The sequence below is a fragment of the Branchiostoma belcheri genome, unplaced genomic scaffold, assembly GCF_001625305.1.
Source record: "Branchiostoma belcheri isolate BF01 breed outbred unplaced genomic scaffold, Haploidv18h27 scaffold3, whole genome shotgun sequence".
NCBI classification, from domain to species: Eukaryota; Metazoa; Chordata; class Leptocardii; order Amphioxiformes; family Branchiostomatidae; genus Branchiostoma; species Branchiostoma belcheri.
Window position 1 is genome coordinate 7,646,797 of NW_017803909.1, and position 24,639 is coordinate 7,671,435.

A 24,639-nucleotide genomic window follows, 5' to 3' on the forward strand; every position below is an offset into this window, starting at 1 on the left:
CACGTTGCAAGTATGTAGCATGGCAAGTTAACATTGAAGAGGTTGGGAGTACGTTAAGCTGTGGTTCAAATATTTATTTATATTTATTATATATACATGTATATATACATTAAGCTAGGGGAACTTTCACCGGTACTCAAAACCTATAAATACTGAACGTACATGTCTTCTTTGTCACAAACAGTGGGAGATTAGCTCTTCAATGTACCAAAACTGAATTGAGAACACATTCCTTATGAGATCACTGCCCTTACTTTTCAAACATGACAGGTAAAACAATGCGTGTAAGGAACTTACCTGCAAAGAAAGACAACAGTATGACAATCACTACGGCAAACCCAAAACCTGTGATCTGCCAAATCTTGTTGCGAACGCGCCAACACTTGTTAACGTCCACTGGGTCGTAGGCGGTGTCTGTTTTAAACAATTAAAGAGGAATATGCAATTTCAAAGTCCTATCTGACCATAATGTAAAGTACGGAATATAATGTAACCAATATAATGTAAAGTAATATTATAATGTAACAACATAATATAAATACAGTGTAATGTAAGTTGCATATTATGAATACAAACATAATATGTATATATTTGTATACAAAGAGTCACATGAAGCTCGCACATGCATCTGAAATTATTCAGAGATGGGAAGTTGACATAATTTTGTGCCATGCATGTTGTATAGAAGTATAGGGCTATTGTTACTGAGCATTATAGCATTTGTTAAACTCAGTTTTTAATCTAATAATTTTTACTAGTCTTTGCTTTTAGAGGTAACATGAAAAAAAAGCTGAGAATCAATTGCCATAATGTGATTTAAATAAATATCAAATATCCAAGTACTTAGTAACTTAGAAAAAACCTCATACCCTGATTTGCTAGTGTCTTTAAGTTACAAACGACAAACATAGCGCCAATATTCCCATTCTACTGTGATCGCCAAGTGAACAAGGTTTTAGCAGATCGCTTATTTCATGCTATAAATAGAGAACGAGTTTGTTGTATTTCAAATCATGTATTTTTCCATTTTGAATCATATTCCAAATTTGATATTGTTGGTCACACAAATCCTATTTTAGCCGCTGTTCGGTCGTTCATGAGCTCCTGGAGCTAGTGGAAGGGATCAAAGAAAACAACAGAAATTTGCAACCCAAACTGGAAAGTGTTTACCTGCTCTAGAGACATACAAAGTGTTTGGTATGTTCGCAGTGGCGTCCGCAACCGCCCGCCAATCAGTCTGAGGCTCCTGCTCAGGTGTGTCACCTGGAGAAATATTTCAAAATTAGTCATTTTGCGGAACGACCATGACTGCAAGCTACTGCAAAGGGTTTTCTTTATTTAACTTTTCCAGTGCGAAATCATGGAGTTGTAGTTTACAGGTCTGCATTGTGGGCACAGCCGGGATTCGAACTCATGTCCTCTTGGTCCAGGGCTGTGGAAAGCTTTACACATGGAATCTGTGCCACCGTACGTGTCTGTGCATTACAAAATATCAAAACAAAACACGCTACCTCCTGAGTCTCCAGTCTGGGACTGCTGCTGCCCTCCGGACATGGTGCCTCTTGTCGGATTTCTGGACTGCAAAAACACGTCCTACACCAGGCAGGTGCTTTAACAACAATGAGCAATTTTACCTCACATGAATAAAATAAAAAACGAAAAATAAAAGCATGAAAGTCCTTGTAGAACGTCCTTGATAAAAGCAAAGCAAACAGATTGCACGATTTACAAACATAAAACTTCTCGGGGGCGAGACTTATCAAATGAACACGTAATTATTTAGTTGCTACATATTGAGTTATTGTTATATTGATGTCTCTTTGCTTTGAAAAAAATATATTAAATATAATTTGCATTCATGTAAACAACACACTTACTATACTAATGTGAGGTAAAAATTGAGTACGGTAGTTATCAGTCTCCTTATTTTGGGGGATAGAATAGGCCTACGATACAAAACAAGCAACCGTTTTCCGTAAATGACATCACATTTTGATCTTACAGATATCAGCATACCAGGGGATAGGATTTATTCAACTTAATATATTTTATTTAAAGAATAACCAGAACTTTTTGACATTTTCCAATGTATATTTTTTCAATCTGGATATTTCAATTTTTGGTGCAAAATATAACATAATGCCCCTGTAAAAACAAAGATGTAAGCAAAGCAAGCAGATTGCTCGATTTGTAAACATAAAACGTTTTACAGACGAGACTAATTACATGAACATGATTGTTTTAATCGCTTTATGTTGAAGCCAATCGGCTACTAAAGGAGTTACCGCTGTATTAAATTCTTTAGATAAAATGGTTTTATTACTTGAATTAAATGATTTATCAATTTATTTATCAAAAAAATGATTACGCTAAACAATCTAGGTAAGAAACAACAGGGAAGTCAGGAAAGTGATTCTGTTTAAAAATCTAAAATCATATTTTAGTTGGCTCCAAGGCAGTTAATAATATTTTCAATTAAGTATTGATCATATGTATATAAGATTGCTTTTACATATCATGTTGGTAATTCTTTTGGTTCTGTATTCCTTATAAGAGTAAATGTAAAGTAATTTTCTTACAAGTAGGCATGGCTCCTACATATTGCTAAAACAACAACTAAAAAATGTATAGCACTCATAACCAAAGGTCTTTAAAGAACCATAGTGTAATCTCAAAAATTAGAAGTCTGTTTTTCATTTTCTCTTTTACTGTATAGTTCTCCCACGTTGATTATGGTGTCATGAGATGAGAAGACAATAAAATGAAAAAGCCAAAACTGAAGGGATGGTTCTTCCTGCCCACCAATAGATAAAACCAGTCGACATTACACTTAAAGAAATACATCCAAGTTTTTTTCCCAATTACCGGTTGGTGCATACTTTCTAGTGCAATTATTTTGCATCTGCCTATCATTCTGCTAAAGCTAAAAATAACACTTCATTCTTATTAAAATGCTCAGAATATTCAAATTGTCTGTCAAACATTGCAGGTCTGAGTAACACTCATCAAATTAGACGTTCTGTGTTTCAACTTTGTAGGGCAGAATCTGCCTCATACATAGCCCTTAAATGTTTTTACATAAATTGTAATCAATTATTGTCTAATAAATGCAATATAGACGCATTAAACTTGAGCAGAATCATTTGAATCACTTGACATAAGTAGTATTCCAAATCCACTTAAACTGATATTTACACGCATTTTATGTTATTTTACAAGAACATTTGTATTAATGTTTCGTACCTGGTACTAACGGTTCTAACGTTATATTCAAAAGGATGGTAACTTATCATAGACATACATTGGTCATAAAGAGTACGTATAGCATATACTAGTACATGTGATAATGGAGTGTTTGTGACACTGGCCAGTCTCATATTCTCAGTACGTTACTGAAAGTTATAATTGAAAACTACATTCCTATACACAACATTCTTTTCTCCCCAATTTTGATAACATATCATTTCTTCCAACTGTACTCCAACTGTACAACTTCAATTCTTAAAAAACATGCTTAGCTAGAACATTCAAAAAAGCCTTCCTACTTGGTTGAATGAATCGTTCATGATCCCAGGCATCACATTTGCTACCCCAACTGAGTTCTAACATGTATTGGCATTTTTGTTGTCAACAATTCCTGACACATTGATAACTTTTTGACGCTGGAAAGGTTGTTCAACAGGGCGACATTTATCAGTCTGTAAGTACATGACATCTGCCTTTTGACAAACTTGTTTTCGTCCATTTGTGACACTATGGCTAAAATGACTGGGAGTGCAATTTCTTTATATATTTTTCCTAGGGTGAACTGGCTAAGCTTGCCCTCTTCTTCATTTTAGATTTGATGCCACTTGCCAACCTGGCTACATCAACAGTACCGTCTGTACAGTCCAGGTATGTCAGGTGAGCTAACTCAGTAGGGATCTCACACCCAGACTTCAAAATGGGCAGTACACAGTACTTGTCACTACTCAGTTCTTTCTCAATGGCTGCCTTGAGCTCAACCTTACACCAGTTACTGGACAGAAAGTTCTGGGAGAGAACTATGAGAATCTTCCTACTGTTCGCTACTGCCCAGTCGATGTTGTGTGCGGTCGACATGCCAATATTGAAGTTCCTGTGGTGGACACAGATCTTGAGGTTGTGTGGTGGAGACTCCAACTGCTGGACCCACTCATCCACCCAGGGGAAGTCACGCTGATTGGCTGACACGAAGGCGTCAAACCGGAACTTCCTCATCCAACGAAACACTGTAAGGACAAGAAATAGAAGACTCTTAGATTTTATAAATACCATAACCCAAACTATGTTACCCAATTCGATAACACCTTGCACCGTTTGGCGTTCAGAGTGTGAGAGCAAAAGATTTTCAGCAACATTTTAAATCTGGGATTTGATTTTTACCATAACAATCCAAAGGGTTCTGTTCATATTACTCTACAGACTGAGTCAATGATAAAGCTTTAATAGGTCGTGTTTAAGATAGTCAAATCGAACGATCTAGCTATAGACATGCGTTTTGGATCTTATCACCGAGAAATATGGAAGAGCCTACATCAAAAGACCATACAAACCTGGTGACGATATGAACAATTGTTGGAACCTTTTGACAAAGGACATGCGAACTGTCACAGTGCTGGCCCCAACCTAGAAAAGACAGAAACATTCATCATCGACCCGGAATACGTTATTGAAAATGTTTGAAAAAGTAATCAAATTTACATCATTAGTATAAAATATTAAAGCTGATTGAAAGCTAAGATTTGAAGAGGATCAGCAAGCAAAAAGAAATCTCCAGCAGACATTTTGAAAAGCATTTATATGAAACGTCTTTGCTATTGTTTGCAGGCAGAAATATGAAATTTCAAAGCTATTGGTTCAATTGGTTCCTGATCAAAAACTTTCAAAAACCAAGGTGTATAGTTTTACTACCAACGGACCACGCTTTCTTCAATAGCCTAAAATCGGTCATACTTACCCTTTTCTCTTCTTTCTTTTCTTCCATGCCTTTCTCATCCGTCTTTTCTTCCACGCTTTCCTCTTCCTTCTTCTCCTCCACGCTTTCCTCTTCCTTCTTTTCTTCCACCTCTTCAACGTTTGTGTCGTCTTTCTCCTCAACATCGTCTGTCACGTTGGCAAGAGTTCTCTCCTCTGTTAGCTTCTCCAAAACTAGCTCTGCAACATAAGGACAAGAAAGCTGAACATGTAGAAATTTACGACGAATCAATCGTCATATGACATTCATATCACCCTCACTTTGGCTCCATCTTCGTCCAAAAGGCTGCATCCAGTCTAAGCCTCCTCCACCCTTCCTTTCTGTTAAAGACCTGACATTTAAGTCTTTTGAGTCAATATATAAAGGTGACAAAAACAAGATTGGAACGTCTAACTGACCTGCCACATCTACCATCTGCATGTTGTGCAGTGCCCACCACACGTCAAAGATGTTTGGCCAGTACGTCTGCCTGTCCAGCCACAGCAGCAGACTTTCCACAGCCATCTCCCTCAGACCTCTCAGGTTGATGTTACACCTTCGTTCGATGTCGTCCAACTCGACATTCCTGATATCCAGGTACCGGGCGAGCTCCCGCCATCTCAGGCCTACGTGTTCACTCAAGACTGTTGTGATGATCGTCCGAATGATTCTCTAGAGAGTAAGAGACAAAGATCAACTTCAATGTGAAATAGATTGGTCAAAGAGGAGATGTTATGAGACCAAAATTAGAGAAAACCTACCCTAAGAATTAACGTGAAACCATTTGTAGGAAATCAGTTGTGCATTTATGGCTGAAACTTACCTTCTCTGCTTGCTGTCTTGCTTGAATCGTAGCTTGATGTGTTGAAAGCTCTGTAGGAAGCTCGATGCCGGATTGCTAGGATTTAGAATAGTCGATTATATTAATGCGGGGGACCAACTTGCTTTTTCAATCTAGCGGTCTTGTGTGTTCTTTGTCTAGGATTGCACATTTGCAACCAGTTTTTGGAATGTTTCTGAACGTACTATTATTTAATCCGGCCCGGGAATAGGACATTATATACAGCATATTAGGCAACTGGCTGAAACCTGTAAGGTTGGAACTTGTAACCTATCAAATATGCCATTGGAAATGAGAATAAAAATGCCTCATAGAAAAAAACAGGTTTAATTACTTTGCTAGCTATCAGCCTGTTGTTGGCACTCCACAGCGTGTAAGCCACAAGATTGTGACTTGCTTCCACAGCAACATCATAGGGATCTCTCTCCCCACTCCCCATTTCCTAAGGGAAAAAATACAAAGGAATGTTTATGAACAATATGCATAGAATGTCTATTTGTGTACAATTCATCAGTTTATCATATCATATCATATCATATCACAATATTTGCAAAGCTGTTCGTTACTTAACAACATGAGGCCGCGATTAAATCTGCAATCATATAGCGATATTCTATCGTGTGAAAGTATACCTGACCAACGCCAAATCGTTAGGAATTTTTGTTGACATGTTGGTCTGACTTAGATGTATTAGCTCCCAATCATTACATGCATTAATACCAGTTTATTCAACCTAATGCTATAGACGTGTAGGTAAAGCAACTGGAGCCTCTTTGGGCATTAATGAAAGGTTTAACGTCAGACGAATAACGGAGGAATAGTCCCATAATAAGCATTGCTAAGAGAGCTTAAGACAAATAACCCTTATAGCCTTATATCCTTAACGTTTGTTGCCTTCGCCAAGAAGGTTATGTTTTTAGTAGTGTTTGTCCGTCTGTCCGTTTGTCTGTCCGTCTGTGAACAACATAACTCAAAAAGCTTAATATGCATTGTCATGAAACTTGGTAGGTGGGTAGGTCTTAACTAGAGCTAGAAATGATTAGATTTTGGGCCCCCTGGCGGCTTTCCTAGGTGCTGCAGCAGAACTTTTGATATCTCGTGATCTGGACATGCCAGCGTCACGAATTTAGATAGCTCTTGGGCTAGGGAAGAAGTGACATGGGTTTGGCCCCCTAGCGGCTTGTTCTGTTTGTTGAAAAATCTTCGAAGGAGGATATAACTCAAGAACCGGTTGACCGAATTTCTTGATTCTTGGTATGTAGGTAGCTGAGGTGATGCTTGACAAAACAAGATGACACTTATGCAAATTACGAGCTAATTTGCATAATTAATGAGGAAATTCTATAAATCTGCTTCGTTCGATAATAGTACCATGAAACACTTGTGACATGTAATAGAGAACTAGAACAACATCTGAAGATATAGATTATGTAAGTGAAGACGTAATTTGCAAAATTAATGAGACATTCATATAATTTCATATTAGTAACTGCTGGGAATTTCATACTTGCCGCATTTGGAAGTTAAGTGAAAGTGAACAGCAATAAACATGACGATATTTGCATAATTTATGAGGAAGTGCCAGAATAGCCTTTTTTGCTAAGATCATGCTGTCATTGGGTGGGGAATATGATTAATGGATATAACCCATGTAAAAGTGATGCTCTTACATGTATTTGCGAAATCTATGAATAGAATTGTATAATTCGTCCACCGATCAACATCATTTAGCGAAGGTATGAGATCGTGGAACTCTTGTTTATATGGTAACGTTATTTTTCTTTGCTGGGGAGTTGTTCATTGAGAAAACAAACAGAAAATTGAAGTGCAAAAGTAAATACGAACTTAATGACATGAAACATGTACAGGGCATTCCTGAAAAGCAGTGTCTTTAAATAGCACTGAGGTCTCTACCCTGTATAAATAAAACAGAAATAAATAAATACCTTGATCATTGCTTGGCATGTTGTGTCTGCTCCTGCGCTGACAAGGAGATTAACGATGTTCAGGTTACCCAGGACTGCGGCGAAATGGAGCGGGGTCACATCTGTATACTTCTTATTAGAATCCAAGTCCTCAAACTGTTGAGAAGAAGGCATGATCAACTGTGGATGATGTTGCAACAGCTCTACATTGGTTTGTCTAAAAATATCAATTCATCATGTGGAGTTTGGGTACGGTAGATCCTATAGAACGCCCTATGTACATCTGTGTGCAGACTACCAGTTTAATGAGCTCTGGTTGTTGAATTCTAAATGTATTTTTTTGCTGTCTTATACGCATATTAAAGATGGATTGTACATTTCAACATACGCTGTTATCATTTTCAAGTACTAGTATTTGACATATTCAATACAGGATACATAAAGTTTAATTCGTTTAGGTTCATGTGGAAGTGGGTCAAGAAAAGCAACTAATGTACGACATTAGCCTTAACTATAAATAATTATCAATATGGCGAGTTTTCCTTTTTGTGTTGGAACAAAGTTCAGACTCTAAAACTATAACAATACTTGTGTATTTTCAGCCTCCTGCAACAACAGGAACTGGGTCTTATTGAATAATTTATTGAACTGCCCTCGATTACCTGTGGTGTTTGGTATAAGAAGTTGGAGAAGTTAAGGAACACATTCCAGTTACCTAATATTTTGTGTAATATCCATATTTGGTACATGCAACCGTTGCAACATTATGTAATCATGACGTGTACCACGACTCTCGCATGTTGTATTGTCATTTTCGTGGATAGTGACCAGTGTCTAACTTTATGTCGTTAAGATATTTACCATTAATTTCTGGTTGATGGCGCCTTTACTTTTGACAAGAAGTACGCCGATGACGTCAAAGTGATTATAAGCTGCTGCTCCGTGGAGTGCCGTCAAACCTTGATATGCTCCCTCATTGACAGTACCCTGGAAAATACAATTAACAACAATCCATGTTCAGAAAGCAACATTTTCACATTATAGTACTGTAATGACCTAACATTCTATGGCACGCCCTCAGTGCATTCTATTCCTAATCCACAAACGCATTGTGTTGTTTTGGGAGTACTCAAGCAGGGTATTTGTCGATCAATGTATTGCTTCAGTCAGTCCGTATGATTCGTTGATATATTATATATTATAAAGCAAAACAGATATGTCGTAACTAAAAATTGTTCGATTTTTATAATAAAGCGAGTTCAGGCTGCCATCGTTAACATTAAATGTCTGAATTATAGCGACATCTATACTTCCCTCCTCTCAGGCATCACGGAGGGATATATACATGTATTTCATTGTGTTGATCCTCTCTTGAAGCTGGTGTGTTACGCCGAAAGCCGCGCGTGGAACCCCGGTAACCTGATGCCCCTCCCCAAATTGGGAACTTTACCCTAGAATTTGATCGCCGTGTACTGTCTCCATTACCTGCAGACACTTGTCCACGTCTACTCCAGACTTCAGCAGCTGCTGCACAACTTCCACATGTCCCTCCTGGACTGCTATATTCAGTGGAGTGGCCCCATCCTGTGTGTGATCATGAGTAGAACTTAATGAGAATGAATACCGGGAAGTAGAAGAAAGTTCCATACAACATGCGAGTCTACAATGCTAAATGTGATCTGGTTTTGCACCAATCTTACCTGCCTAGCCTTGTCCACGTCTGCCCCAGCCTCCAGCAGCTGCTGCACAACTTCCACATGTCCATTCTGGGCTGCTATGGACAGTGGAGTAGCTCCGTCCTGTGTGTGATCATGAGTAGAACTTGATGAGAATTAATATCGGGAAAGAGAAAGTTCCATAGAGTATGCGAGTCTAGAATGCTAAATGTGATCTCGTATTCTATCCATCTTACCTGCTTAGCCTTGTCCACGTCTGCTCCATCCTTCAGCAGCTGTTGCACAACTTCCACATGTCCATTCTGGGCTGCCATGTACAGTGGAGTGGCTCCGGTCTGTGTGTGATCATGAGTATGAGAATTTGATGAGAATGAATATCGGGAATTAGTAGAGCGTTCCATACAACATGCGAGTGCACAATATTAAATTTTGTTTTGTATCCATCCTGCAAGTTCTGTACAACGAGTGAGCTCCTATGCTGATGGTGATATCATTTTCTATCCATTACCTCCTTAGCCTTGTCCACCTCTGCTCCAGCCTTCAGCAGCTGCTGCACAACTTCCACATGTCCATTCTGGGCTGCTATGTACAGTGGAGTGGCTCCGTCCTGTGTGTGATCATGAGTAGAACTTGATGAGAATGAATATCGGGAATTAGTAGAGCGTTCCATACAACATGCGAGTGCACAATATTAAATTTTGTTTTGTATCCATCCTGCAAGTTCTGTACAACGAGTGAGCTCCTATGCTGATGGTGATATCATTTTCTATCCATTACCTCCTTAGCCTTGTCCACCTCTGCTCCAGCCTTCAGCAGCTGCTGCACAACTTCCACATGTCCCTCCTGGGCCGCTGTGAACACTGGAGTGAATCCGTTCTGTGATTTAAGAGCAGACATGCAAAAAGTTCATGTGAGCAAACATGAATGGATTTTTCATGCGCGATGCCCTAAATGAAACTCTTCCTTTTGCAAGGGAGCAAAATCTATACGACGTAGCAGATAAATGTGATGCTATACGTCACGTCTTACCACATCAGCCTTGTTCACGTCTGCTCCAGCCTGCAGCAGCTGCTGCACAACTTCCACATGTCCCTTCTGGGCTGCTATGATCAGTGGAGTACCTCCGTCCTGTGTGGGAGTAGTACCGTATGAGACTTTCCGACACAATAACCCACATAAGCTTTTATTCAACAGAGAGCAACAAAATTTATTGCCCAAAGGCTCAGTGGTAGATGACTGGAATGTAAGGTCCCACTGTTTTTTTCCATCTTACCTGTTTGGCCTTGTCCACCTCTGCTCCAGCCTGCAGCAGCTGCTGCACAACTTCCACATGTCCCTTCTGGGCTGCTATGATCAGTGGAGTACCTCCGTCCTGTGTGGGAGTAGTACCGTATGAGACTTTTCGACACAATAATCCACATAAGCTTTTATTCAACAGAGAGCAACAAAATTTATTGCGCAAAGGCTCAGTGGTAGATGACTGGAATGTAAGGTCCCACTGTTTTTTTCCATCTTACCTGTTTGGCCTTGTTCACCTCTGCTCCAGCCTTCAGCAGCTGCTGCACAACTTCCACATGTCCATTCCAGGCTGCTACGATCAGTGGAGTGGCTCCATCCTGTGTGTGATCATGAGTAGAACTTACCGTGGCCGACAAGAACAAAATTTTACACCGCAACTTTTGGTGTTTTACACTGCAACTTTTGGTGTTTTACACTGCAACTTTTGGTGTTTTACACTGCAACTTTTGGTGTTTTACACTGCAACTTTTGCTGTGTTTTACACTGCAACTTTTGCTGTGTTTTACACTGCAACTTTTGCTGTGTGGAAAACTTACACCCCTCCCCTTTTATAATGGACGGTCCCCCTGTCAGGTCAAAGGTGACAACGATGGCATGCAAACTACGTCGACTGAGTTTAATATCCTTTTCGTGCATAAGTTTTTTAGAGGAAAAGCTTGGGTACGTTGTGACGTTAGTTTTTTTCTAAAGGTTTTTCTAGCTTTGGCCTATAGATCGGGATAAATTTAAAAATGTTTCGACCAGGTCCAGTGATTACAAATTATGTTGCTTTTTGCTGCCATGCGTCACAACAAATTTATCAAGGACGTCAGATATCCAGCTCCAGACAAATTTGTTGTGACGCATGGCAGCAAAAAGCAACATAATTTGTAATCACTGGACCTGGTCGAAACATTTTTAAATTTATCTCGATCTATAGGCCAAAGCTAGAAAAACCTTTAGAAAAAAACTAACGTCACAACGTACCCAAGCTTTTCCTCTAAAAACTTATGCACGAAAAGGATATTAAACTCAGTCGACGTAGTTTGCATGCCATCGTTGTCACCTTTGACCTGACAGGGGGACCGTCCATTATAAAAGGGGAGGGGTGTAAGTTTTCCACACAGCAAAAGTTGCAGTGTAAAACACAGCAAAAGTTGCAGTGTAAAACACAGCAAAAGTTGCAGTGTAAAACACCAAAAGTTGCAGTGTAAAACACAGCAAAAGTTGCAGTGTAAAACACAGCAAAAGTTGCAGTGTAAAACACCCAAAGTTTCAGTGTAAAACATCAAAAGTTGCAGTGTAAAACACCAAAAGTTGCGGTGTAAAACACCAAAAGTTGCGGTGTAAAATTTTGTTCTTGTCGGCCACGGTAAGAACTTAATGAGAATGAATACCGGGAAGTAGAAGAAAGTGTGTGGGAGTAGTACCGTATGAGACTTTTCGACACAATTACCCACATAAGCTAAATTATTCAATAGAGAGCAACAAAATCTATTGCGCAAAGGCTTGGTAGATGACTGGAATGTAAGGTCCCACCGTTTTTTTTCCATCTTACCTGCTCCGCCTTGTCCACTACTGCTCCAGCCTTCAGCAGCTGCTGCACAACTTCCACATGTCCCATCCAGGCTGCTATGATCAGTGGAGTGACTCCGTCCTGTGTGGGAGTAGTACCGTATGAGACTTTCCGACACAATAATCCACAGAAGGTTTTATCCAATGGAGCAAGAAAATTTATCTCGCAAAGGTTTTGTAGATGACTAAGTGTAAAGTCCCAACGTTTTATCCACCTTACCTGCTTAGCCTTGTTCACATTTGCTCCAGCTTTCAGCAGCTTCTGCATAACATCCCCATGTCCCATGAGGGCTGCTAGTAACAGCGGAGTGTGACCATCCTAAGGACCAGTAGAATGTGATAAGTCTTCAACGGAATTGCTTATATTGATAATATTTAGTAAAGCAGGTCAATGAATTAATTAATGTACATAATAATGGACCAGGTACTAGTGGATATCATGTTAGCTATTCATCCATGCTACCTCATCAGTCTTGTCCACTTCTGCTCCAACCTCCAGTAAACGCTGCACCAGTTTTACATTTCCGTTCAGGGCTGCCTCGATCAGTGAACCGCTAGTGGCCACATCCTGTGGAGCAGTGGAAATAGTGTCATTCAACAAGAACACCGCCATACAATTAGATGGCATCTGTGTCTTTGAGGTAGAAACAAAATGTACTCTGGATTGCAGCATACAACCAAAGTGCGTCAGGTTTTTGTACGTCGTTTAATGAGGCGAATAGGCATACATGTATTGGCGCTTCACGCGAAATTGCTGCTTAAATGGACACAATGCAAGTCGGTGTCGTACACTGATGATCTCTTCTGAGTTTCATTGTCTTGTTTTCATCATCAGTCCCGTAGTTAATCAGCCACCACAGCTATCAACAATATGACTTTAGACCTTAGTAAACAACGCACGCAGGCTCTAAAATAGACAACACCGATATGCGCCAACCGCTGCGAGATAATGAATGAATGAATGAAGACCTTTATTGTACATTTTGCCCCACTGGGCTAAAGACAGGTCTTATATTGACAAAGTACATCAATGTTGATAATAAAACTGCTATAGTACACAAGTATTTTCAACTTCCTCTCGCTTTCTGGTAATCTTATAAATGCAGTTGGCTGTATGAGTATAATTACTTTTTCTCGCAATTCAGCAACTAGCAGAGCTAACACAACATTGAACACCAGTTTGACAATGAACAGTGTGCAATTATTGTATATACTGACCTTCATATTAATGTAAACAAAATGTGGTATTACAAACATCTAAATTATCTATCGAGTTAGATTTTTTACGTGTACCTCTATCACCGACCTATTTTAGCTGTCCTCTCTTTTCGTCCTCTACCGTCAAATGTTTGAGGAGAGAACGAAAAAGACTCGGCAGCTAGATAGCTTAAGACACCATGCTGTGGCAATATATCCTTGATATGTAACATATGGATTTAAAATGAAACGTTCAACTATATTCTAACAGGTATTAGAGACGGTAAATGATTCATTTTGAAATATTTGAAAATTGACGAATCTACTTCCTTTCGCGCGGTGGCAATTTTAGTCGTCAACAACAGAAAAAGCCATGACAAGTTCTGAAAGTTGCTCAAACAAGTTCAACATATAATCAGCTGAACGAAAAACCTCCGCCATTTTGAAGTAGACTTTGTGTAAACATTTTCCTTTGTAGTGATAGAGTCCGTAGACCAACATATTTATGTAATGAACAAATCAAAGATTCCGGTACAAGTCTTTTCTAAGTGTATGTCCCAGTGACTCACACTTCTTTAATATAGTGAGGAACGTGGCTATATACACTCCCGGAGTGTATATAAAATCTATTTGTCTTTTATATACACTCCCGGAGTGTATATAAAATCTATTTGTCTTTTAATATACACTCCGGGAGTGTATATAAGATCTATTTGTCTTTTATATACACTCCCGGAAAGTTGATAGGGCATTCGAATGATCTGTCGCCGGTGCGAAGACCGCGCGATCGGCTGTGTTATCCGGAGTCACCAAAGGGACCGGGGCGAACCCCGGGTTGGTCTTGGTCTGATAAATGCACGCCAGACCGTGAGGTCGGCGCTTCTTCCGCATGTATTAGCTCTAGAATTACCACAGTTATCCATGTAGGATGTGACGATCAAAGGAACCATAACTGATTTAATGAGCCATTCGCAGTTTCACTGAGACAGTTTAAACTTGCACGTGCATGGCTTAAACTTTGAGACAAGCCTATGACTACTGGCAGGATCAACCAGGTAGCGAGGACGCCAGGGGCGCGCGACCGGTCTCGCCGCCGCCGCCGGGAGCGGAGGGTCCCGGGCCCCGCGCAAGCGGGGCGGGGCGGTCCGCTCGACCGAACTTCGGTGGAGATTTCCGTGTTGTTTTCTGATTTTCATCATCCAATAAGATAAACTTGAAGACCGAGGTTTAAACTTGGTGCCCCTGAATCCTCAAACACTCACAAAAACCCAAGTTTTGGGCCTACCAAGGAGGCTAGTATTTCGGAGTGTATATAAAATCTATTTGTCTTTTATATACACACCGGGAGTGTATATAGCCACGGCGTATAGTGATTCTGGGGAGAATGCACTTAATTTTTTTTTGCAACGTTTCCCCGTCTTGTATCACCGCCTGGCCCATGCAAAGTGCAATAAGAACAAACATGTTGCCTTACCTTGGGATTCGTTGCTTCCGCCATGCTGGCACGACTCGGAAGTCAATCAGTTGCTCCAAAAGACTCTCCAAACTCTGCGCTGAAATCGTATGTCTAATTTTCGAGATAGTTACGACGGTTCTTCATCCTTGCAGTGATTTGTTCGGTGGCTAGCGCTCAAGGAAAGTTTAAGCTGTTGCATGTAAGACAACCCTCTAGTTCTGAGCCCTCCCACCTGATCCACAAGCGATCGTTTTTTCCAACCAATAGAAACTTGGCACACCGCTACGCTGGCCAACGTCCATCCAAAGGTTGTAGCCTTTGCGTTTTCGTCACGTGCCTAAGGCCTGACATAAGCAAAAAACATTCTTAGTACGTGACAACCATAATCTTAAGATTTACTGATTTACTCTTGATTGTAGGCATCAGATCCCTACAAAATTGTGCTGGAATTATGTAGTACTTGTGTGTGTGTTGATTTTATTGTAAAATATTCTCGCTCAAAGGTTCACAATAAGTTAATGCTTAACTGCGTGTAAACATTTGAGGCAGGTGGTGACGTCCTACAATTTTCTAACGGTTGACAAGGCCTAAACATCCCCTTAAAAATTCCGTTCAATTTTCGAGACAGCAATCTTATATGGGAGGTTGAAAGGGCTAAACTTGCCCTTCAAAGCATACCACGGTGGGGTCGTGTGGCGCAGCGGCAGCGTTCTCGACTCGGAACCAGAGGCCCCGGGTTCGAGTCCTGACATGCCACCGATCTTGTGCCCTTGGGAAAGGCACTTTACACGACTTTCCTCACTTCGCTCAGGTGTAAATGAGGGCCTGCAAGCCCTTTTTCGTAAGGCGTAATCAGGCCGTTTTAGATTTCGTAATTCGTAGGCAGCCTCCCAAAAATCCACGTAATTCGTAAGTGGACATTAGCCGCAAATTGTAAAGTCGTAATCAGCTCGTAATAGGCGGCAAAAATTTTGCGTAATTCGTAATCACTACCCTCCTTGCAGGCCCTCGTAAATGAGTATTGTACTGTCCCTGTGTTGGTGTCGGCATTAATATAAGTTGAAAAAACTCGAGTGTCTTGTGATTACATGTTTCGGAATAAAAAAAAAAGCATACCATAGTAATACGCCATCTTCGATACCAATATTTCATGGGGCTGATATCCCCACTTTGATATATGGGGGTTATATCGATTGTTTTAAGGTTTATACTGGATGGGTGGGGTGTAACAAATATGGATTGGTCAATACTCAGTAGATCAAGGACGCCACTTTCGTCGCTCTTCAAGACTTCTTGAAATTATAAGAAGTTATTCTCGTTCTGTGCAATCACACTCATCCTTTACAAAACGCTTGATCGTTGTAATCAGATTTGAATTATGTAGGGAATATAGCCTGTGAGGAGGGTAGGTAATAGACTTCGTATACTTCATATAGTAGAATACGTTATAAGGTGGGTATACAATACAGATCTTGTACATTACACACGATAATGCAATTGAATATATTGGTAACATATCTCTGGTAGCCTACGTGAGCCTACGTCAACATGGTCAAGGCTAGGTCAAAAGACGGCCTTTCCGCGTTTCGTGTGGGTTGCGCAATATGGCCCAGGGCTGTAACACTAACATTACCATTACCATTACCAATACCATTATCAAGAGTGTGTAATACGCCGAAGGACGAAGTATACAAATACAGATCAGTTTACTAGTAGGGACTGTTTGCGACCCTTAGTAGGTTATCCCATTGCGGAAAGTGGGGCAAAGTTGTGCGCATAATCCCCCCTTTCCGCAGTGGGATAACCCAGTGTCGCAAAAAGGGTTCCCTACTTATACAATGGTACAGCCCGGGGTCATATTGCGCAACCCACATGAAACGGCGGTCAGCTGAGCTGAGTCCAGGTATAACAATAGAGGTAGAGCCACTCTCCGTAATTAACACACCTAGTGAGCCGTGATGTGGGGCTGTGGACAGGGAACAAGACGCAGAACAAAGCCAGGTAAGTTTTTTGCCCATTTAAAGTAAGGTAACGCTGTGATTTTAGAAATTAAGACTAAATAAATGCCATGACTAGCAATGATCAAGCCCCCTTCTTCAGTTTGGCTACTAACTTAGTTAAGAAACTAAACTAAGATTCATGTCTGGAGAGGAGCTCAGAACTTCAGGGCTCTATCATAATAACGTTACATGTATGACATATATCAAAATAAAAATGCAGTATCAAGATATCAAGTCCATAATACATATCATAATTTTGTAAGTGCAGAATAATGACATTCAATTTTGTCAGGGATTGTACACAATTCGCGCCAAATGTATTGAGCCAGATGATAGAGTAGCCAGTCATTTGCATAATTAATGAGAACATGTTGAAATAAAGTATGACAAAGGAGAGGAATTTTGATGAATGAATGAAAAATATTGTAAATTTGAGTTTAGAAAACCATAAACTAGACTAGATTATGCTAATTACGACAAATAAAAAACATTTACAAAAACTCATATTTTATGGAGGTATGAGATCTCTGAATTCTTGTTTTACCTGCAAGTCTATGATATATTCTTTTCCTTAGGTTAAAGTTGAAGACTGTTCAAAGCAGGCAGAAATGAATCTCAGGCGCTGTTTTCGTGTCATCTTTTGTCCTGGCTTCGGAAGCGAGCTGAGGGCCTTGACAAGACTTGCTTGGCCAACTGTAAGTACTGTTACATCAAACTGCACATGCAGATTAGTATAGCCAGGGTAGATGGCATACTGTTTCCGCGCGTGTTTGTGTGTTTCCGCACATTTGAAGTCAGCATAACTTCAGAACGCCTTTATGGATTGTGATGATATTTGGTATGCTGGTAGGTCTTAGGAAGCCAAAGGTCAAGGTCAAATATGGGCCTCCTGGTGGCTGACCTTGGTACTGCAGCAGAACTTTTGTATTTTGAGGGAAAACAGATGCGCCGGTTGCTGTCAAAGACTACCTCTAATGCAAAGCACGTGTGGTCAGGCAGGACGCCTACCCTATTTGATTGATGAGGTTTTCCCTCTGGAATAGGCTACATGTACTGAGTTGACAGCCTGACCTATTTTAGGACAAAAACCTGACGTGTTATTTTGTTCTGTATGTTGTAGTCACAGTAGTGTACTGTGTAAAAACATTTACAAAAACTCATATATTTCATGGAGGTTTGAGATCTCTGAATTCGTTAGATTAGTGCATGTACATATACAGGTAGAATTTTTGCAGGTATATCTGATGTCTAACGGCTTAACACATGTAATTACTGCAACTTCTGAAGATCAAAAACATAAAAGACTCAGTCTCTTTTTGGTACATCACACAGGTTCAAGGATTGGATTCAACATTTTCTCTCTGCTTTCTGTTTTTTTTTTGTTTCATACGCTTAAAAAGGACCTGTGCTATGATATTGGTGTGGTCCAAGTCATTTTGTAAAGGTGTGATATATACTCTGTCCCCAGACTGTAGCATTTGTGCTGGAGTATGTCATGTGGATGATGCCCATCCTCTTCTGTGGCCACCTGGGCAAAATACAACTGGATGCAGTCACACTGGCTATTTCTGTAAGGATCTTAAAGTTTATTTATTTGTTAATCGGCATCTGTGATACACTTAGTATTTAGAGCATCATGATCATATATCACTAGAAATTTTTAAACAACTCCTGCAATTAAATAATAATAATAATAATAATAATAATAATAGTTTATTGACAACAATCCTTGTACATGGCAGCGTTTAAACCGCTGAATTGCGTACACAGGTTTAAAAACAAATAAACAATAAGGTGGGCTAAACAAACAAAGGACATTAACAAACTAGGTACAAACAACTTAAACAAATACTAGCTGTACGCAGTTATAAATTAGATATATAAGTGATTAAAAACAATATTGGTCCGGTACTGGGAGATTTCAACCTAGGTCTGCTTGTTTATTTAACAAATCAGTGAAATAGGGGATTGGGCTCGTTTTGTACCGCTTTGTTTTCGTCAAAGGGATGTCGAGTTGGTTTGCCCCCTTCAGGCATCTGCCATGGATGTCTGAGCGGGATGGGGGTAACCAATGTCGGAACGAAGGGGAGTTAAGGAGGGACTTTGCAAACTTAAGGCTAAGGGTTTCTCTTCTTTTCTCTAGGGACGGCAAACATAATTGGGCCAGGGCGATGTTGTAAGACGTGTACAGGGGGCCAAGGATTATCTTTACTGCTCGTTTTTGTATGCGTTCAATTTTTATTACTTGGAAATGTGGAAAGATGCAGTGTAAGAAGTCGTTTGGTGTGATATAGCTAGCTGCCGCCGTGCCGCGTGCATGTACAGCTGGTGTGTTATCGAAGGGCAGTTATACCGACTATACCAATACAGATACAGATACAGAAGCTTGCACCCAGGACATACAATTTCCTTACTGGCACCAACAATGCCCAACATGCAGGGATCTCTCAAGAACATTATAGTACAGTCATGTAATTTGTTGTTACTATATAGATGCCACAACAAGCAAATTTTTATGAATTTAAGCAAAATTACCTTTAAAGTTACCATATCTTTGAAAATTGAAAAGTTGTTTCTGAAAGTAAACATGGTTGTGCAACAGTATTCAGTTTCTTAGGGAGAGTCCTGCTTACTGGTTATGATGCTAATGATGTGATAATGATTTTGTGATGATAATAATGCTAATGATTAATCAAGTTTTTGTAGTTGATTTTACAAATTTTAAGTGCCTTTTTTTTTAGAGAGTTATTGATACCTTGATTCTTGACATCAATCATTTCTGTGTTTTTCAGGTTGTGAATGTGACTGGGATATCTCTGGGGATTGGCCTGTTAACAGCTTGTGACACCCTCATGGCACAGGTAAGGAACATGTTGTTTTATGTGCCAAGGCCACACCAAGTAAATTTTATGGATGACGTCTTTTGGAGACCCTAAATCTAATGCGAAAGGGCGAAAAAAAACAAGTAGGGCCCTAAAAAACAAGATGCCTAGATTAGAAATATACTAAGAGATGACAAATGTTAGGACACAAATTGAATGAGGTGACACATTGTAACAAGCAAGAAGTCTTTTATTCATCATCAAAACAGCAATAAATCAGGTGGAACAGTGGACAGTGAAAACAGGATGGTAATAGACACTTTCTTCGCATTACGGCTTTCACGTCAATCTGACGATTTGCGGCACTGTCATGACTTTTTTCATAGTTACAGGAAGCGGAATTTTTTTTTTTCTAGGAACATGCCAAAATCAATGCGCTCGCGGACGTCATCCATAAAATTTACTTGGTGTGGCCTAATGATTTACTACTTTTTCCCACAAAGATGGCTCCTGCGTGGTCTAATGCATACCCTAGTGGTCTTTAATATGTAACTTTACTTCTTCTATACAGACATTTGGATCCGACAACAAGATGAGAGTCGGTGTAATTCTACAAAGAAGTGAGTTGAAACTGATTCGTTTCTTGCTTGGTCTGATTTACTGATATGCACTGTCATTTATATTAAAAATCACAGCAATTTTCCTCTTTGTTCATCTTCTTGATATGATTGTTTTCTTGACCCAATGATTGCTGAAGTGCTTTGTATCTGTACTAATGAAGACATATGAATATTAAACATTTTACTACTTTCTGTAGCCTGTAATGACTATTAATCCCTATCTCTAATTAGTGGTTTGAACTACTTTCCAGCCACAGTCAAATGTGTAATAATGTAGTACAAAGCAACTTTGAAATCTTTTTTGTTTCTTTTTCATAATTTTCTAGATTGTAAGAAGTCTGGTTGTTAAATGACTGAATAGCAAAGTTCTTTCTATCACAACCATTTATTTTTCAAGCCGACATTTCGATGACCGTCTGTCATCTTCATCAAGGCAATTCTGACTGTGCTTACTGTGCACTGACACTAGATGTTACTTGGTGCATAGTGCACTAAAGGTGTTACATAGTTCATGCCCTGATGAAGATGACAGAAGGTCATCGAAACGTCGGCTTGAAAAATAAATGGTTGTGATAGAAGAACTTTGCTATTCTGTAAGAAGTCTGGTTGATAACGTTGTACCCCCTCCCTCCCAGGTATTCTGATCCTGCTCCTGAGCTGTTTCCCCTGCTGGAGTCTGTACATGAACACAGAGAAGCTGCTGCTGCTGACTCATCAGGACCCAGAAGTTGCCAGGTGAGTTAGACTTAGTGCTGACATTTCTTACATGCCCTACAGCAAGACAGCATAAGGCCACACCAATTTAATTTCTTGGTTAACGGATTTTTTTAGAAAAATAATGGAGCTGGGGGGCGAAAAAAAATAAAAATAAAAACAGGCCTAGGCATCGTATTATGGCCCAAAATGGTACGATAGGAGCCTGAAGTCAACACACCAGGCTGGTTCAAAATTTAAACAATGAATTTTGAACTTTTAATGATACCATTGCATTGAAAGATGGAATACATGTATCTGTAACAACTAGGATGAAAAGGTCTGTTTTCAACTGTTCAGGGCAAAATATGAGCATTTTGCAGCTGATTCTGGATTTTTATTTTTTATTTGCAAAATCAGAAAAAAGGAAGCGGCAAATCCGTTAACCAAGAAATTAAATTGGTGTGGCCTATTAAAGGTTGATTGATGATTATTCATGATGAGATGACAATGCAGGACATGATTGTTGGAAAATGTTACTTGCCACATCCTGTAACAACACCATGTCATTAATTCTGTTAACAAACAGTCAAATATATATATGATTATTCATGTAAGTTTTGTCCTTTTGCAGACTGGCAGGAGAGTTTGTGACTTTGTTCATTCCTGCCCTACCTGTAAGTTGAATTATTGTAATTATTTGTTGACATATGATGTTAGATTTTTCCCCATACATCCCCCCACACACTACAGTGCATGAGTTTTACTAGCACCTTAAAGTAAACTGTATTATAGTATTGTATAATGTTATTTTATGGATGTTTCTTGAAGTGTCCTCTATTGTTATCCTCTATTAAGTTGTATTAAGTTGTATAAGAACTGAACTCTGTTCATCACGAGTGCTTTGTATTTTTAACTGGTTTTTAATTATGCTGTTTTTAATCATTGTCTTCATGTTGAGTGCTTTTATTTACTGTAATTGTCATCGAATTTCATGTCACATTTTGAGAGCTTTTAATGTAATTGTCAACGAATTTCATGTCACATTTTCTGTGAATCTGTGTACAGCAGCCAGTTGATTTGAATAAATTGAACTTGAACTTGTTTTTATTTTCTTTTAGGGAGTTTTCCTGTTTTTTCTATCAACAAAGTATTTGAGTACACAGGTGGGTAAATGTATGTCAATACATTAAAGGTAAAACTTTGAAGTACAATGTGATAGTTAGAAGTTTATTGCAAATTCATGCCCGGAGGCTTATTGCAAATTATAAACATAAAAGAACATTGAAACAGAGTATAAAATATTACTAAAAGGTACATAAGGAAAGGTAAAATTTGTAGTTGTCTAAAACTATAGCTATGTCTAAACCTATGTCTGAAGGGTTTGACTTCTCTTTTGTAAACTTTTGCAAGCTTTTGTAAACAATAGTAATGATGCATTTCACAATAATTATTGTTATTATCAAGTAATGCCATGCGTGTAGGGTCACATTAAAATGGCAGCCAAAGGCTGAATTAATAATATGATTCTGAATCACTATTTACAATATTCAACTGAAATCAAGATGTTTAGCAGTGTTGTTAGAACACGATTAATCTTTTTGTGTCATTGATATCATGAGCGCCTTAAATATTTTCAGAACAGGACATAAAAGAGTACAATGGCATTGTGTGTATGTAAAAGTTACCTTTCCTGTTTTCTAGGGTATTGTCTATCCTGCAATGTTCATCAACTTGTTTGTGAACATCCTGAATGTGCCTGCCAACTACCTCTGTATCTTGTACTTTGGTTGGGGAGTTAGGTGAGTGGACAGTGGGGAGTACTTCCTTATAAGTGCTTTTCCCTGGGATGAAACATTGTCATGTTTGACAAGCTTCAGTGATGATTTTGTAGGATGTCCCTTCCTTACTGGTAAGGCCACACCGACTTAATTTTATGGATGACATCTGCGCATGCTTTGATTTTTGCCTGTTCTAAAAAAAACAACAAAAAGACATCACGTCCTCCAAGGCTCTGTCCTGTCTCTTGGCCTGGGTAGTCCATGGTAGTTAGCGACTGTAGTATTAACTCTGCAGGATGGCATCCAGGCTACTGAAGCTCCACGACTTAAGAACTCATACATAACATTACAGCATGTGCCAGGTTGTAATTACTTCCGCAAATTCACAATTATATATACATTATTACCAGTTTGTATTCCTGTGCTTTTGTAACATTTTTATTTTTGGCCAGAATTTTTTTAATTGCCCGCACGCGCTAGTTTGGGGGTCTTGAAGCATGTCATCCATATAATTAAGTCAGTGTGGCCTAAGGTACATAGAAATTTTGCATGGTACATTTAAATCTACAGTCTGTAAGTTTTGTTATTGTCTTATGTGTAATGTTATTTGTTAAAAGGTTAAGTATGGTTAAGATCCTTACCAAGTCTTATTTGTTTTTTCCAGGGGAGCTGCTATTGCAACAGGGGTCACCCAATATTTGCTGTGTTTCTTCATGTTTTTGTACATACGAGTGCGGAAGCTCCACCTTCAGACCTGGCCAGGTACTGCACCCTTCCATTTGGTTAAATCCACCTAGTAATGACTGCCATTTAATTTGTCGTCTAAAGTAAACTCTATCCTATACATACAATAGGTATGTCACTAAAGAAGAGGGGAAAAAAAATTCAGAAAATGATTGTGCAAATGTCATGTTTTCAGCAGTTACTAAACTTTTAGAAATGTTTTTGGCAATGTCTCAGGGAGGAGCCTAATGGTACAGTATTGTGTGCTGTTTGCAATAATTCTAGGTGTTGTACAGGAATTTTGTCCTCAGGCATGGAATGTCCACAGGAATGTCTCCCAGCTCTCATTGGCTCTGTTTGTATGATGCCCACACTCCTGGAAACCCTTGGGAAAACCTGTCTGCCCCAGATGCCCTACACTGTACTTTCTGTGACCCTGGGGCTCGTTCACTATACACTCGAGAGGGTAGGGTACCAATCATAAAATCATGGCAGTGTCATACAGGCAATAACCCTAACAGCAACCACCGTCACCATGGCAATGTATGTTTTCATTGCCAGTCTTGTTTAGAAACATAATCCTCTGATATATTGAATCCCAGGTTGGAGAAGTGACTGCCTACAGGAGTGGGGTGTGTATGTGAAGCTGGCTATAGCAGGCCTGCTCATGGTGTGTCTGGAAAGTTTGACATTCGAGATTGGTACCTTACTCACGGGTAAGTACAGCTTGTCTGTAAATTATAGGACGGAGCTGTCTTTTGAAGATAAAAGTAACTGTTTCAAGATTTTAAAAAAATTAATTATTTTTCTTTCTAGATTTTCTTTCAAGATTAGCTTAGGCCACACCAATTTAATTTGTTGGTTCTCGGATTTTTTCAGAAAAAATATGAAGCGACAGGGCGAAAAAAAATAAAATAAAACAGGTACTAGGCATCATATTATAGGCTTAAATGCTACAAAATGAGCCATGAAGTCAACACAAAAGGCTGGGTTAAAATTTAAACATGGAATTTTGAACTTTTAATCAAACCACTGCAATGATAGATGGGAAAACTGTAACAACTAGGAAGAAAAGGA

General features: G+C 39.3%; 2 protein-coding genes across 2 annotated transcripts in view; one reads left to right on the forward strand and one right to left on the reverse strand.

The window, feature by feature from the left end:
* Nucleotides 1-3,565: 3,565 nt before the first annotated feature.
* Nucleotides 3,566-14,965, reverse strand: LOC109473422 (ankyrin repeat domain-containing protein 50-like). Its single transcript, XM_019773283.1, has 20 exons — nucleotides 14,942-14,965; nucleotides 12,734-12,838; nucleotides 12,491-12,589; nucleotides 12,254-12,352; nucleotides 10,935-11,033; nucleotides 10,691-10,789; nucleotides 10,447-10,545; nucleotides 10,195-10,293; nucleotides 9,926-10,024; nucleotides 9,654-9,752; nucleotides 9,442-9,540; nucleotides 9,227-9,325; nucleotides 8,603-8,728; nucleotides 7,763-7,897; nucleotides 6,151-6,258; nucleotides 5,799-5,873; nucleotides 5,395-5,647; nucleotides 4,979-5,175; nucleotides 4,575-4,647; nucleotides 3,566-4,250 (listed from the first exon to the last, which is right to left on the reverse strand). The coding sequence occupies exons 1-20, from the start codon at nucleotides 14,963-14,965 to the stop codon at nucleotides 3,799-3,801; spliced, it is 2,538 nt and encodes an 845-aa protein (XP_019628842.1). The 3' UTR covers nucleotides 3,566-3,798.
* A 1,810-nt stretch (nucleotides 14,966-16,775) lies between these two features.
* LOC109474038 (multidrug and toxin extrusion protein 2-like) overlaps nucleotides 16,776-24,639 on the forward strand; it is a 13,015-nt gene continuing 5,151 nt past the window's right edge. The window contains exons 1-11 of the mRNA XM_019774251.1: nucleotides 16,776-16,924; nucleotides 17,499-17,618; nucleotides 18,392-18,493; nucleotides 19,716-19,784; nucleotides 20,317-20,365; nucleotides 21,001-21,100; nucleotides 21,693-21,735; nucleotides 22,180-22,224; nucleotides 22,763-22,860; nucleotides 23,504-23,601; nucleotides 24,165-24,278. Coding sequence (XP_019629810.1) covers nucleotides 17,532-17,618; nucleotides 18,392-18,493; nucleotides 19,716-19,784; nucleotides 20,317-20,365; nucleotides 21,001-21,100; nucleotides 21,693-21,735; nucleotides 22,180-22,224; nucleotides 22,763-22,860; nucleotides 23,504-23,601; nucleotides 24,165-24,278 — 805 coding nt within the window. The 5' untranslated portion in view covers nucleotides 16,776-16,924; nucleotides 17,499-17,531. The remainder of the gene's footprint in view (nucleotides 16,925-17,498; nucleotides 17,619-18,391; nucleotides 18,494-19,715; nucleotides 19,785-20,316; nucleotides 20,366-21,000; nucleotides 21,101-21,692; nucleotides 21,736-22,179; nucleotides 22,225-22,762; nucleotides 22,861-23,503; nucleotides 23,602-24,164; nucleotides 24,279-24,639) is intronic.

Coding starts and splice junctions, on each gene's coding strand:
- LOC109473422 (XM_019773283.1), bottom strand. CDS start 14,965: ATGGCGGAAGCAACGAATCCCAAG. Junction 10,790..10,934: donor AGGTGAACAAGGCCAAACAG/GTAAGATGGAAA, acceptor ACTCCCACACAG/GACGGAGGTACTCCACTGAT. Junction 10,546..10,690: donor AGGTGGACAAGGCCAAACAG/GTAAGATGGAAA, acceptor ACTCCCACACAG/GACGGAGGTACTCCACTGAT.